General features: G+C 46.1%; 1 protein-coding gene and 1 long non-coding RNA gene across 3 annotated transcripts in view; one reads left to right on the top strand and one right to left on the bottom strand.

Moving 5' to 3' along the window:
* LOC132819522 (1-phosphatidylinositol 4,5-bisphosphate phosphodiesterase beta-1) overlaps window positions 1–16,085 on the bottom strand; it is an 893,680-nt gene that overhangs the window by 288,599 nt on the left and 588,996 nt on the right. For both annotated transcript variants that reach the window (XM_060831077.1, XM_060831078.1), the window contains exons 10-11: window positions 8,776–8,922; window positions 5,668–5,825 (exon numbers count right to left, since the gene is read on the bottom strand). In XM_060831077.1, the coding sequence (XP_060687060.1) occupies window positions 5,668–5,825; window positions 8,776–8,922 (305 nt within the window). The remainder of the gene's footprint in view (window positions 1–5,667; window positions 5,826–8,775; window positions 8,923–16,085) is intronic.
* The window catches only part of LOC132819885 (uncharacterized), a 32,550-nt gene continuing 27,097 nt past the window's right edge, over window positions 10,633–16,085 (top strand). The window contains exons 1-2 of the long non-coding RNA XR_009645135.1: window positions 10,633–10,700; window positions 12,274–12,387. This is a non-coding gene — a long non-coding RNA (uncharacterized LOC132819885). The remainder of the gene's footprint in view (window positions 10,701–12,273; window positions 12,388–16,085) is intronic.

The raw sequence follows: 16,085 nt of genomic DNA, 5'->3' as shown, positions 1-16,085 counted from the left end.
TGGTACTACACAGCTAGGAATTTGCTGGATTAAAGGGAGACTGCACAATTCTGGAGCCTCCAACATCCAGTGTTGGCCCCAGAGAGTCCAACGCAGGGTAGAACCATGAACGCTCTCAGAAAATCTGGGCCAATATTTTTGATCTGGAGACGTGATTTTTGTCAGTTGAATTTGGATTGTGCAATAAGAGAAACAGGTGCCGTGTGTTCAAGTGAGGGTGTTGACCTGAAATTGGAAAATTATCAAGATCTTAAATGAGCAAAATATTCAAAAGAGCTACTGCATAGCCTAATAATTAATCAAGTCTTGTCATCAATTGCCTTTAAGTCAACAGCATGAGTGGGATCAGCTAAATTGAGTAACCTTTAGGACCACAAGGAAGAACTCAACACTGCAGGGTTAGTTCACAGATTTTTAAAAAATCTTCCTTTTGTAATTTATTTGTAGGATGTGGGTGTCACTGGCTGGGTCAGCATTTATTGCCCATCCCTACTTGCCCCATGAGAAGGTCAGGGTGAGCTGTCTTAGAGTCATAGAGATATACAGCATGGAAACAGACCCTTTGGTCCAACCTGTCCATGCTGACCAGATATCCTAACCCAATCTAGTCCCACCTGCCAGCACCCGGCCCATATCCCTCCAAACTCTTCCTATTCATATACCCATCCAAATGCCTCTTAAATGTTGCAATTATACCAGCCTCCACCACTTCCTCTGGCAGCTCATTCCATACACGTACCACCCTCTGTGTGAAAAAGTTGCCTCTTAGTCTCTCACCCTAAACCTATGCCCTGTAGTTCTGGACTCCCCCACCCCAGGGAAAAGCCTTTGTCCATTTATCCCATCCATGCCCCTCATAATTTTGTAAATCTCTATAAGATCACCCCTCTATAAGGTCACCCCTCCAGGGAAAACAGCCCCAGCCTATTCAACCTCTCCTTGTAGCACAAACCTTCCAACCCAGGCAACATCCTTGTAAATCTTTTCTAAACCCTTTCAAGTTTCACAACATCTTTCCAATAGGAAGACCAGAATTGCATGCAATATTCTAACAGTGGCCTAACCAATAACCTGTACAGTTGTAACATGTCCTCATAACTCCTGTACTCAATACTCTGACCAATAAAGGAAAGCATACCAAATGTCACCTTCACTATTCTATCTACCTGCGACTCCACTTTCAAGGAGCTATGAACCTGCACTCCAAGGTCTCTTTGTTCAGCAACACTCCCTTACCATTAAGTGTATAAGTCCAGCTAAGATTTGCTTTCCCAAAATGCAGCACCTCACATTTATCTGAATTAAACTTCATGTGCTACTTCTCAGCCCATTGGCCCATCTGGTCCAGATCCTGTTGTAATCTGAGGTAACCTTCTTCGCTGTCCACCACAACTCCAATTTTGGTGTCATCTGCAAACTTACTAACCATACCTCTTATGCTCACATCCAAATCATTTATGTAAATGACAAAAAGTAGAGGACGCAGCACCGATCCTTGTGGCACTCCACTGGGCACAGACCTCCAGTCCAAAAAACAACCCTCCACCACCACCCTGTGTCTTCAACCTTTGAGCCAGTTCTGTATTCAAATGGCTAGTTCTCCCTGTATTCCGTGAGATCTAACTTTGCTAACCAGTTTCCCATGGGGAACCTTGTCGAATGCCTTACTGCAGTCCATATAGATCACATCTACTGCTCTGCCCTCATCAATCCTCTTTGTTACTTCTTCAAAAAACTCAATCCAGTTTGTGAGACACGATTTCCCACGCACAAAGCCATGTTGCCTATCCCTAATCAGTTCTTGCCTTTCCAAATACATGTCCATCCTGTCCCTCAGAATTCCCTCCAACAACTTGCCCACCCCTGAGGTCAGGCTCACTGGTCTATAGTTCCCTGGCTTGTCCTTACACTCTTCTTAAAGAGTGGCACCACGTTAGCCAACCTCCAGTCTTCTGGCACCTCACCTGTGATTATTGATGAAACAAATATCTCAGCAAGAGGCCCAGCAATCACTTCTCTAACTTCCCACAGAGCTCTAGGGTACACCTGATCAGGTAGGAGAAAGTGAGGACTGCAGATGCTGGAGTATCAGAGCTAAACAAATGTGGTGCTAGAGAAGCACAGCAGGCCAGGCAGCATCTGAGGAGCAGGAGAATCGACGTTTCAGGCATAAGCCCTTCTTCAGGAATGAGGCTGGTGTGCCAAGATCTCCCATCAACTGCCTCCAACCTCATATTTCCACAACCCCGCACCGCCCATTTCTATTTCCTGCCCAAAATCCACAAACCCGACTGCCGGCCGACCCATTGTCTCAGCCTGCTCCCGCCGCACCGAACTCATCTCCGCGTACCTCGACACGGTCCTATCCCCCTTAGTCCAAGAACTCCCCATTACGTTTGGGACACCACCCACGCCCTCCACCTCCTCCATGATTTTCACTTCCCCGGCCCCCAATGCCTTATCTTCACCATGAACACCCAGTCCTTATACACCTCCATTCCCCCATCATGAAGGCCTCAAAGCCCTTCGCTTCTTCCTTTCCCGCCAACCCAACCAGTACCCTTCCACTGACACCCTCCTTCGACTGACTGAACTGGTCCTCACTCTGAACAACTTCTCCTTCCAATCCTCCCACTTCCCCCAAACAAAGGAGTAGCCATGGGCACCCACATGGGCCCCAGCTATGCCTGCCTCTTCATTGGATATGTGGAACACTGGCACCGCTCCCCCACCTTTTCCTCAGCTACATCGATGATTGTATTGGCGCCGCCTCGTGCTCCCACGAGGAGGTTGAACAGTTCATCCACTTTACTAACACCTTCCACCCCGACCTCAAGTTTACCTGGACCGTCTCAGACTCCTCCCTCCCCTTCCTAGATCTCTCCATTTCTATCTCGGGTGACCGACTCAACACAGACATTTACTACAAACCGACCGACTCCCACAGCTACCTAGATTACACCTCCTCCCACCCTGCCCCCTGTAAAAATGCCATCCCATATTCCCAATTCCTCCACCTTCGCCGCATCTGCTCCCAGGAGGACCAATTCCAATACCGAACAACTCAAATGGCCTCCTTCTTCAAAGACCACAATTTCCCCTCCGACGTGGTTGACGATGCATCTCCTCCACTTCCCGCACCTCTGCCCTTGAACCCTGCCCCTCCAATCGCCACCAGGACAGAACCCAGCTGGTCCTCACCTTCCACCCCACCACCAGTGATATATTTCCCTCCCCTCCCCTATCAGCGTTCCGCAAAGGCCACTCCCTTCGCGACTCCCTCGTCAGGTCCACACCCCTCCACTAACCCAACCTCCACTCCCGGCACCTTCCCCTGCAACCGCAAGAAGTACAAAACTTGCGCCCACACTTCCCCCCTCACCTCCCTCCAAGGCCCCTTCTATATCCATCGCAAATTCACTTGCACCTCCACACACATCACTTACTGTATCCGCTGCACCTGATGTGGTCTCCTCTGCACTGGGGAGACATTCGGGGAACACCTCTGGGACACCCGCACCAACCAACCCAACCGCCCCGTGGCTGAACACTTTAGCCCCCCTCCCACTCCGCCAATGACATGCAGGTCCTTGGCCTCCTCCATCGCCAGACCCTGGCCACACGACGCCTGGAGGAAGAGCGCCTCATCTTCCTCCTAGGAACCCTCCAACCACACGGGATGAATGTAAATTGCTCCAGCTTCCTCATTTCTCCTCCCCCCACCTTATCTCAGTCCCAACCCTCGGATTCAGCACCACCCTCTTGACCTGCAATCTTCTTTCCGACCTCTCCCCCCCCCCACCCCCTCTCCGGCCTATCACCCTCACCCTCACCTCCTTCCACCTATCGTATTCCCAGCACCCCCTCCCCCAAATTCCCTCCCCCCTACCTTTTATCTCAGCCTGCTTGGCACATCAGCCTCATTCCTGAAGAAGGGCTTATGCCCGAAACGTCGATTCTCCTGCTCCTCGGATGCTGCCTGGCCTGCTGTGTTTTTCCAGCACCACATTTTTCTAACCTGATCAGGTCCTGGGGATTTATCCACCTTAATGCATTTCAAGACATCCAGCACTTCCTCCTCTGTAATATGGTCATTTTTCAAGGTGTCACCATCTATTTCCCTACATTCTATATCTTCCATATCGTTTTCCACAGTAAATACTGGTGCAAAATACTCATTTAGTATCTTCCCCATTTTCTGCGTCTCCACACAAAGGCCGCCTTGCTGATCTTTGAGGGGCCGTATTCTCTCCCTAGTTACCCTTTTGTCTTTAATGTATTTGTAAAAACCATTTGGATTCTCCTTAATTCTATTTGCTAAAGCTATCTCATGTCCCCTTTTTGTCCTCCTGATTTCCCTCTTAGGGATACCCCTATTGCCTTTATACTCTTCTAAGGATTCACTCGATCTATCCTGTCTACACTTTACATATGCTTCCTTCTTTTTCTTAACCAAACCCTCAATTTTTTTAGTCATCCAGCATTCCCTATACCTCCCAGCCTTCCCTTTCACCCTAACAGCCTTCTTGAACTGATGCGGTCTATTTGCTGTAGGCTGACCCACAATGCCATTAGGTAGGGAGTTCCAGGATTTTGACCCAAGAAGGAACAGCGATATAATTCCAATTCAGGATGGTGAGTGGCTCAGAGGGGCACTTGTAGGTAATGGAGCACCCATTGATCTGCTGCCCTCGTCCTTCTAGGTGCAAGTGGTCGTGGGTTTGGAAGGTGCTGTCTGAGGATATTTGGTGAATTTCTGCAGTGCATCTTGTAGATGGTTCACACTATTGCTACTGAGCATCAGTGCTGGAGGGAGTGAATGTTTATGGACATGGTGTCAATTAAGTGAGCTGCTTTGTTCTGGATGGTGTCGATTTTCTTGAGTGTTACATTATAGCACAGGACCAAGCCCTTTAGCCCACCAAGCCTGCACCAATTCCTATTCCTTATTTGGAGCCACTACTTATTGCCCATCCACTGTATCTTTCCCTCTGTTCACCTCATGTTCATGTCCATCATGTGCCTTAAACATTGTTAACACTGCTTCCACTACCTCCAATGGCAGTGCATTCCAGGCACCCACCACTCTCCCTGTACGTCTTCCCTAAATGTTCCCCCTTTCACTTTGAACCTGTGCCCTCTTGTAGTTGACCTTTCCACCCTGAGAAAAAAGTCTCTGACCTTCCTCCCAATCTGTGCCTCTCATAACCTTGTACGCCTCTATCAGGTCGCCCCTCTGTTTTTCCAGTGAAAACGACTCGAGTTTATCCAAACTCTCCTCATAACTAAAACCACATTCCTGATGAGGGGCTTATGCCCGAAACATCAACTCTCCTGCTCCTCGGATGCTGCCAGAACTGCTGCGCTTTTCCAGCACCATACGTTTTGACTCATAATTAAACCCCTCCAGACCAGGCAATATCCGTGCACCGTCTCCAAAGCATCCACGTCCTTCTGGTAGTGTGGTGACCAGAACTGCAAGTAACGTTCCAAATGAGTTATTGGGAGCTCTATTCACCCGGGCAAGCAGTGAGCATTCTGTCACACTCCTGACTTGCTCCTTGTGGATAGGACTGGGCTTTGAGGAGACAGAGGGTGAGGAATACTGCAGTATTCCCAGCGTCTGACCCGATTCTTGTCAGCATGTATAGCCCAGGATATAGGTACCTTGAAACATATTTCGGTTGTCATGGTAAATCCGTGAGTGATGACTGGTTCCTCCTCCGTTGAGCGGCCCTTCCAGCAGTCCAGCTCCACACACCGACACCCTGCCAGCAGCACCTGACGGTACATTTCCACAGAAGAGTTTCCAGCGAGCTGCCCGGCTGTGAGAACCCAACGCAAGACAGAAATAATCAGTTAACTCCTGTGAGGACACATTGAGCCTGCAACATTTAGCATCACTCCCAGGCACGATAAATACAAGGCAGGATAACACCACAAAGATTCCATCAAAGTGCAGGATGGCGGAATCGGGCAGAACAGAAGAGGCTCTTCAGCCCATCAAGCCTGTACTGTCAAAACTACCCATTGTTGAGCCACTTTCCTGCATAGATTTGAATGGCATGTTAAGTGATTGGTGGGGGGGGGAGGGGTCAAAGGACATGAGTAATCACTGTAAATGTACATTAGCAATAGAACATTAAAAAAAAATAGCAGAGAGGATTGGCCATGTTTGCTCTGCTATTTAATACGACCGAGCTTTTATATAAAATCCACTGTTCCACCCTTTCCACACTTTCTTTGCTTCCTTAATAACCAATGATTTATTGATCGCACTCTGGAATGTACTCAGTGACTGAGCATCCAGCTTTCCAGGGTAAAAAATTAGAAATAAGCAGCACCCACTGAGGATGAAATATTTCCCCATCTCAGTCCTAAAGAGCCATCCTCTGAGCCCTGAGGTTCCCAGGTGTAGACACACCTTGGAGAGGGGAAAGCACATCTCAGCTTCTATCCTGTTGAGCCCTCAGTCTGTAATCCACAAACTGGCAATGTCACGTAAGCTAATGCCGTATTTCGTGACGTTGGTGGCAGTTACCAGTGAGCCCTGTAATTTGCTCTCTGGTTGCTTGGCAATGACTTCTGGAACAGGAAGTGAACTTTGAGGAAATCACCCAGTGGTGCCGGAAGCTGTTTGGCTTCAAGTAAAAATGCAGAGATTTCTGGAACAATTTTTGGAGAAACATAGCAGGTCTAGCAACATCTGTGGAGAGAGAAAGCAGAGCTGATATTTTCAAGTTCACTGACGCTGCTTTAGAACTGGAAATGTCACCGCAAAATGCTGACCCTGCTTTCTCTCCATGGATGCTGCCAGAGCTGTTGAGTTTCTGTTTTTGTTTCAGAACTCTAGCAAGGGTGGTACGGTGGCTTAGTGGTTAGCACTACTGCCTCACAGCACCAGGGACTGGGGTTCAATTCCAGGCTCGGGCGACTGTTGGTGTGGAGTTTGCACATTCTCCCTGTGTGAGTTCCCTCTGGGTGCCCTGGTTTCCTCCCACAGTCTAAGATGTGCAGGTTAGGATGGATTGGCCATGCTAAATTGCCCCATAGTGTTCAGGGATGTGTAGGTTAGGTGCATTCGTCAGGGAAATGGGTCTGGGTGGGTGACTCTTCAGAGGGTTGGTGTGGACTTGTGGGGCCGAATGGCCTGTTACCACACTGTAGGGATTTTATCTGCAGTTCTTTGTTTTATTTTAAGAGATTTCTTTGTTCCTTTCTGGGATGTGGCATCACTAGCTGGTTAAGGCCATGCCCAGAAGTCAGTTAGGATTGGCCACATTGTTATGTGTCTGGAGTCACAAGTAGGCCAGATCAGGTTAGGATAGCAGATTTCCTCCCCTCAACAACATTGGTTAACCAGATGGGTTTTGCAACAATCACTAATCGTTGCATGGTCACCATTAGCGTCACTTTTTTAATTCCAGATTTTTATTGAATTCAAATTCTACTGAGTCATGGGGGAATTTGATCCCATGTTTCCAGAATATCTGCCTGAGTTTTTGGATTATCATTCCAATAATGTTTCTCCAACAGCAGCTCCTTCCCTATTCCATGAATCACTGTCTTAGAATTTCATCATTTGCAAATCAAAACAAAGGAACTGTCTACTGATATGATTTTTGTATTTAATAATACTGTTCCAAGATCACAAACAAATTGACTGGAAGGCATGCAATATGGCAATGTGTCAATTCTATGGAATTACTGGGAGCTATTTCAACGCGGAGAATGGAAGTTTGGCCAAGGGCTGTTCTGGAGTATAAGAGCCCAGAGTTGGCAAACAGTTAATATTGGGGATGTATAAGAGACCGGAACGGTGGACTGGGTTTTCAGAGTTAATGTCAAAGTGGTATTATGTAATTGCTAAGGAGCATGGTACATCTTTGCTTCAATGGTAACACCAGACTTTGTTGTTAAAGTCTGATCTAGAGATATCTACATGAATGAATGTTGGTTTTAGCAGGAGCTAGGCTCAGGCAAGGACTGAGAAGGATGTGTCCAGAACCTCTGCAGTTCCACTGAAGGTGCTTCAGTAATTTCGTGTTTTAAGAGAAGCCAAAGTCAAGCCATGGACCAAATGCGATCTGTACAGTGAGTAGCATCACAGCACAATAATAAACTGTCTTCCCAAGACTCTGGATTTGGAAAAAGGCTTCTGTTGATGCCTAGTCATGACTGTTGGGCAGTTCTTACAGGCAAATAGGGTGTTCTTAAGTCACCCAACTTTGTTGTAGGTGACCCTACCCCGAGACAAACTGCCCCATGCAGTGGCATGGTGGCTCACTGCTGCCTCACAATGCCACGGACCCAGGTTCGATTCCAGCCTCAGTTGGTTGTCTGTGTGGACTTTGCACATTCTCCCCATGTCTGCGTGGGGTTTCCTCTGGGTGGTCCAGTTTCCTCCCGCAGTCCAATGTGCATGTTGGGTGGATTTGCCACACTAAATTGCCCCATAGTGTCTGGAATGTGTGGGTTAGGTGGATTGGCCGTGGGAAATGCAGGGATAGGGTCGGGGCATGGGTCTGGGTGGGATGCTGTTCAGAGGGGCAGTGTGGACTCGATGGGCTGAATGGCCTGCTTCCACACTGTAGAGATTCTATCACTGCATCATGGATGAATTATTCAATCCCCAATTACCCAGTATCAGTACCTTCATGAGGAGTTACATGGTGGGTGTAGGGGGGGTTAATAATGAGCGCAAGGATATTGAAGGTCATCCTGGTGCTCCCTCATCCCTGCGTTAGGAAAAGCCGACCTCTCTCGATCTCTTACCTGTGAGGTAGGTGTTATGTGATGAGTTGATGAAATAGTGCGACAGGGGTTGAGTCATATCCTCACTCAGATCCAATTTCTCTGGTGGAATGACTCCATTCTCATCGCCACTCAAATACTTCTTGAACCCATCGATAGATATGTGCCCTGGAAACAGATAAGAGAGAGAAATTCTAAAGGTACACCAATTCAACAAAACTGGACCTCTGAATGCGGAATGCCCCAGCATTTCCCTCACTGGACCAGGTTCAGCCAATTCCCTGGGTTCCCAGGGGATGAAGGATTATTGGTGGTAATGCAGGAAAATAGGGTGAAGGTTAAAATCAGATCAGCCATGATTTTATCAAATGATGAAGCAGACTGAATGGACAGGGAGAGCTACTCTTTCTCCTTGTTTTTACATACAAATGCAAGTGGCATCATCATCATCATCAAGTTGGTCTGAATTTTTATCTCCAAGTCAAAAATTCAACAACCAGGTTCAACATAACCATGGGAGAGAATTTGTCTCCACTCTTAAATATGTCCATTTTGTTTTACTTCGGAGAACCCACACTTGGTTTAGCAACTCTGGTCTCTCGTGATTCCCCAACCGTAGTGATTGAAACTTGGTCAGCCAGGTGGGCCTCATAAAATTTGGGTTCCCTGACTGGGGCTGTTAACCTGGTCCAATCAGGGAGCCCTGGCAGACAGGAGTGTTCCCTTTTTGATTTCCTCAAAAACCTCCTCCTCTGCTTTTGGTTGCACTTCAGTCCCACGCTCCTGACCTTCGGACACCCTGTACGGAAGGGGGAGGGCAGGTCTGAAGACCTCCTTGTGGGTCTGCTCCTGGGCCTGGCCAAACTGGAGGGGGTCATTAGGGCCGACTGCCTGCCCCTCTTCCGCGGTTACGTTAGGGCCCGGGTGTCCTTGGAGAAGGAGCACGCGGTGTCCACCAACACCCTGGAGTTGTTCAGTTGAACTTTTGACTTGGAGATAAAAAATTCAGACCAACTTGATGATGATGATGATGATGATGATGCATTTGTATGTAAAAACAAGGAGAAAGAGTAGCTCTCCCTGCTCATTCAGTCTGCTTCGCCATTCGATAAAATCATGGCTGATTTGATGTTAACCTTAACCCTATATTCCTGCATTACCCTTTGATGCCCTTTGATGTGAAGGGCATCATTTGTCACAGGCCACTTGGGTGTTTCCTTTCTTCCTGGTGGTGGGAATTAAAGAAAGATTCGTGCATCTTGTGTCTTTCACTGTGTCTCACACCTGCGCACACACAACATGGGGGCTGGGAAAAAAAACAGGCTCTACCGCAGTTAGGCGGTAGGGTGGGGGTAATTAAGCAAAAACAGAAAAAGAAAGCAGGGAAAAAAAATAAACAGGAGTGTCGGGGGTTCTATTCACTCTGAGAGCTGGCTGTGAGGGAGCTGGATCAGCGTCAAGGACTCTCCATGTGTAAATAAACAGTGACTTGGTGATGGGATACTGATCTCTTATTTCACCCGCATGAACAAATCATAATATTCTGCAGGAAAAATTCCTCAATCTTGACGTGCACATATTTAAGTCAAATTAAACTATGTCTGTCTCACAAGCAGCAGCAATAAAAAAGAAAATAAAAACAGGAGTGTCAAGGTTGTGCTCACTCTAGGAGCAGGTTCTGGGTCAGAGTCATGTACATAAAGGGTGACTTGATGATAGGATATCGGCCTCTGTGGAGTTATCTCACCAACATTAATTGCGTTGGTGTTTGTGGCTGTTCATTTATCTGTCTGAGCTCTACCCTTACGAACGTTTCACTGTCCTCATTGAAATGCATGTGACAATAAAGTTGATTCAATTCAATTTGAATGTGACCAGCTCCTTACGAAAGAATGGAGTGTCATTCTGATGTTCCATGCAGTGCTGGATTGGCTGGTATGCAGTCTGTAAGTTTTAGAGTTTTAGGGAAGTGAGGGATGGATGAATGGTAAGTGTAAAGAAGAGGTGCTATAGTGAAGTGTGGAGCAATAGTTGTAAGAGAATTTAAAAGAGTAGCATTGTTTCTGGTTGACAGCATTTGCAGTTCCTTTGGTTTTTATGAGAGAGAAGAAGACGTGGACAGACAAAGAAGCACCTTGGGAGAATCAACAGCTCCAACTGGGGATTATTAGTGGCCAATAATGGGTTGTGTGTAACAGCAGACTATGTGATAAAAGAGTCCTGAAGAAGGGTTATACCCAAAACGTTGACTTCTCCACCTCCTGAAGCTGCCTGGCTTGCTGTGTTCTTCCAGCCCTGTGATGACAAAGCCTGGTGAGTGGGATAAGGACAAGGGAGAAGGTGCCTCATTTCCTAAACTTGTTGAACTCAATATTGAACATTGAAAGCGGAAAATGAGCTGCTGTTCTCACAGCTTGTACTGAGCTGCACTACAGCAAGCCTGAGAGAGAGGTGTTGGCCAGGGAACACGATGGTGTGTTGAAGGGGTGGGAACTGGAAGCTCAGGCTCTCCTCTTGCCAGGAGATTATAGATGTTCTGTGAAGTGGTCACTCAGTTTAAGCTTCACTTCCCCAATACAGAGGAGACCACAATTCCTACATGTCAGCTTTGGTCACCGTGATACTACTAATCGCTATGGAAATTTATCTGGTTCATGGATGCCCTTGAGGGAAGGAAATCTACCATCCACACCTGGCCCAGGTTAATGTGGTTAACTCCATGGCCTAACAAGGCACTCAGTTCAAATACAATTAGGGATGGGCAGACGATGCGAGATGGCGCTGGATATGGTCGACTCCTTGCGAGCTCCTGCATGTAGATCTAAGTTTCCTATTTCCTACAGTCGTTCTACACTCTTTAAACTTGATAGCATACTTTTAAAAATTGCCAATAACTATGTTTTATCTAAACTCACAGATTTGAAGCTCCCTGATACGGAATGGACTCACAAGCTCTTAACATTTGTCTGTACCTGTGTTTTTGTTTTTGCTGCTGTTTACCTATTATTTACTATCTATGCTGCTTAACTCTGTGATCTGTCACAAGACAAAGCTTTTCACTGTGCCTCTACATGTGACAATAAACTCAATTCAATTCAATTCAGTTCATGGTGTCTATATCCCATCAAAGGATAAAGGCAGCATAAGCTCATGTACAGTTCAGATTTACCTGAGCGAGGACCCAGGTTCCTATTTCCCCAAGAATGTTCCTTGCTTCTGGAAAGCTAATCATGAGGCAGCCTTGTGATGGACCTGACATTCTAGTGAGATTATGGCATTGTTACCTTCAGAAATACCAGCTGAGCACTGAAGACAGATTACCAGGATGCAGCACTATGCCTTGACAGGAAGAACTGAACAGTGGGTAAATGAGGAAAACAGTGGGGCAAAGAGAGAGGCATGCAAAATCCTTCTCCTGGGGCCAGAGTGGGAGGAGAAGCAAGGGAGAGAGCAAATCGGTGAGGGTGCTGTTACCATCACGATGTCCGTTCATGTAAGTTTTTTTTCATTCGTTCACAGGGTGAGGGCGGCCCTGGCCAGACCAGCATTTATTGCGCATCCCTAATTGCCCAGAGGGCAGTTGAGAGTCAACCAGATTGTGGTGGGTCTGGAGTCACACATAGTCCAGGCCAGGTAAGTTTCCTTCCCTAAATGACCTTAATGATCCAGATGGGTGTTTACAACAATCGACAATGAATTTACTGTTATGATTAGACTCTTAATTCCAGATTTTTAAATAGAATTCAAATTCCACCATCTGCCACTGCGGGATTCCACCCTGGGTCCATAGACCATTATCTGGGTCTTTGGATTAACAGTCCAGCGATAATACCACTAGTCCATTGTTTCCTCTCAGGATTCAGGGGGTTGGAGTGAGGCAATGGAGACTCGAAAGTTAGATGACCACATTTTAAACTTGCCTTTTTTTTGGTCAAAGGCTGACCCAAAACCTGGTTTGACTGAGCAAAGTCAGTGCTGGATTGGGTAAGCCAATCCACCTGCAGGGGCCTTAAACAGGCTGTTGGCCCTTCGATTGACGTCTCTTTCAGGTGTGGGGCTCTCACCACATCCATTGTTGATCGAGTGAGTGGAGATGCACTCATTTTTCCCAACTACCATTTTGTGGCCTAGCTACCAGGCCTGAATTTGAAAAGAACAAAAAGAACACAACATTGGGAAGTATAATTCTAAGCCGTGGGTTAGGAAGAAGACTGAGCAGTTGATGAATCAAATGCTTAAAGTAGTGGTGAGTGCTTTATGCAGTAGCGAGCACATCGATTGAACAGTCAATTACAGTGATTATTTGTGTAAATAGCCAAATTAATCACTACAATTGAATTCCTCCATGGAGCTACCAGTTAAAGTTACCCATTAATTCCTCACTGATTGTTCAATACCATTATCTATTTCCCTATATATCTGATTTCCCCAATGTACCAGTGTTGACAGAAGGTGCGTTTGGTACAGTGGGAGTGTCCCTTCCTCTGGGCTAAAGACTTGACTTCAAGTTCCACTTGCCCCAAAAATATGTCAGAACATCTCTGAACAGGTTGGTTAGAGAATATCTATCAAAGTCAATAGTAGGACTTTTGTGGTGCAGTGGTAGTGTCCCTGCCTCAAGCCAGGAGGCCCAAGTTCAAGTATAATATGCTCCATAGGTTTGCCATTCGTCATTAAATTTGATTATTAAAGATATCTGCCAGAATTGGTCATTTCTGAGTCAGACTTATAAACACAAGAATGTTGTGAGTCATGATATAGGAGATGTTGCAAATAGTATTGGCACAAGGTGCCATCTTATAGATCTTCTCAATTATTTAACATTGGCATGGTGGCAAGGTGAGAGATATCTTTGCCACAATACCAAAAGAAAAGTCTTACATTTATTTCTAAAGCTCTTCTTGTTACTTTTTCCTTCTCTTTTATTTCTCTCTTTCTCAATCCTCCATCTTCTTTCCCTTTCTTCGTTCCATTTTTACGGTTCTCCACCGACTGTTGCAATAAATATTCTAACATACACTTCATGGTTACCTCAGGAATGATGATTAAGACTGAATAGTTGAAACACAGAAACCAAGAAAGCAGGAGCAGGAGGAGGCCATTCAGCCCCTCGAGCTTGATCTGCCATTCAATCTCATCATGGCTGATCATCCAATTCAATACCTTGTTCCCGCTTTCACCCCATGCCCTTTGATCCCTTCAGTTCTGAAAACTATATCGAACTCCTACTTGAAAACGTTCAACTTTGGAAACATTAATTCAGTTAGGAAGGGATACCCGATCCCAAGCACTGTTCATTCAGAAGAGATATTATGAAGCTGGACAGGGTTCAGAAGAGGTTCACCAGGATGTTGCCGGGTGTGGAAGGTTTGAGTTGTAAAGAAAGGCTGGTCAAAGCAGCCTGTGTGATTGGCACCACATCCACAAGCACCCACACCGTCCACCATCAATGCTCACAAGCAACAGTATGTACTGTACACAGGATGCACTGGGGTAATTCACCAAAGATCCTCAGACAGCATCTTCCAAATCCATGAAAACTACCACCTTGAAGGATAAAGGCAGCAGATACATGGGAATGCCACCACCTACAAGTTCCCCTCCAAGCCACTCACCATCCTGACTTGGAAATATATTGTCATTCCTTCAATGTCGCTGGGTCAGAATCCTGCAATTCCCTCTCCAAGGGCATTGTGGGTCAACCTACAGCACATGGACTGTAGTGGTTCAAGAAGGCAGCTCACCCCCACCTTCTCAAGGGGCAATTAGGGACAGGCATTAAATGGTAGCATAGCATGACACCCATATCTCACAAGTGAATAAAAAAAATTCAAATAGTTGAAAATGCAATGACCTCCCAACTTCTGCTTTTTTAAAAATAATTTCTCTTCTATAAAGACAGCATCATTTTTAACTATGTTGATAACACTGAAACAATTTCCCTTCCAGTTCATTTGGCAGGACACAGGAGAGCTGAAAAATTCTACACTTAAAATTCAGCCAACTGTGCAAAATTCATGCTGGTTGATTTTGGTGTCCAACAATCTAACCCTCTGGGGAAAGGCAGGGAATCAATATCGAATGCAGCTCTAACACTTAGTGGTATCAAGTTTACATCCATCCATCACTGCAGAAGAACCTTTAATAACTGTAAAGTATTGCCACTCATTCATCAGCGATCGATTGATTCAGCAGACTGGTCATTGAGTGCATTAACTAATCACAAATAAAAATAGACCACACAGGACAGATGAGAAAAGGCAAGGAATTTCTTTCCAAATTCATTCAAAGGATGTGATTTTCATTGGCTGGACCAGCATTTATTGCCTTTCTCTGGTTGCCCCTGAGAAGAGTCATAGAGATGTACAGCATGGAAACAGACCCTTCGGTCCAACCAGTCCATGCCGACCAGATATCCCAATCCAATCTAGTCCTACCTACCAGCACTCGGCCCATATCCCTCCAAACCCTTCCTGTTCATATACCCATCCAAATGCCTCTTAAATGTTGCAATTGTACCAGCCTCCACCACATCCTCTGGCAGCTCATTCCATACACGTACCACCCTCTGCATGAAAGGCATGTCGCTCAGGTCTCTTTTACATCTTTCCCCTCTCACCCTAAACCTACGCCCTCTAGTTCTGGACTCCCCCACCCCAGGGAAAAGACTTTGTCTATTTATCCTATTCATGCCCCTCATAATTTTGTAAACCTCTATAAGGTCACCCCTCAGCCTGCGATGCTCCAGGGAAAACAGCATCAGCCTGTCCAGCCTCCCCCTATAGCTCAAATCCTCCAACCATGGGAACATCCTTGAAAATCTTTTCTGAACCCTTTCAAGTTTCACAACATCTTTCCGATAGCAAGGAGACCAAAACTGCATGCAATATTCCAAAGGTGACCTAACCAATGTCCTATACAGACGCAACATGACCTCTCAACTCATGTACTCAATACTCTGACCAATAAAGGAAAGCATACCAAACGCCTTCTTCACTATCCTATCTACCTGCGACTCCACTTTCAAGAAGCTATGAACCTGCACTCCAAGGTCTCTTTGTTCAGCAACACTGCCCAGGACCTTACCATGAAGTGTATAAGTCCTGCTAAGATTTACTTTACCAAATTGCAGCACCTCACATTAATTTAAATTAAACTCCATTTGCCATTCATCAGCCCATCTGATCAAGATCCCATTGTAATCTGAGGTAACCCTTTTCGCTGTCCACTACACCTCCAATTTAGGTGTCATCTGCAAATTTACTAATTGTACCTCTTATGGTCACATCCAAACCATTTATGTAAATGACAAAAAGTAGAGGACCCAGCAC

Source organism: Hemiscyllium ocellatum, chromosome 10 (genome assembly GCF_020745735.1).
Source record: "Hemiscyllium ocellatum isolate sHemOce1 chromosome 10, sHemOce1.pat.X.cur, whole genome shotgun sequence".
Taxonomy (NCBI): domain Eukaryota; kingdom Metazoa; phylum Chordata; class Chondrichthyes; order Orectolobiformes; family Hemiscylliidae; genus Hemiscyllium; species Hemiscyllium ocellatum.
This window is presented reverse-complemented; position numbering and strand designations above follow the sequence as displayed.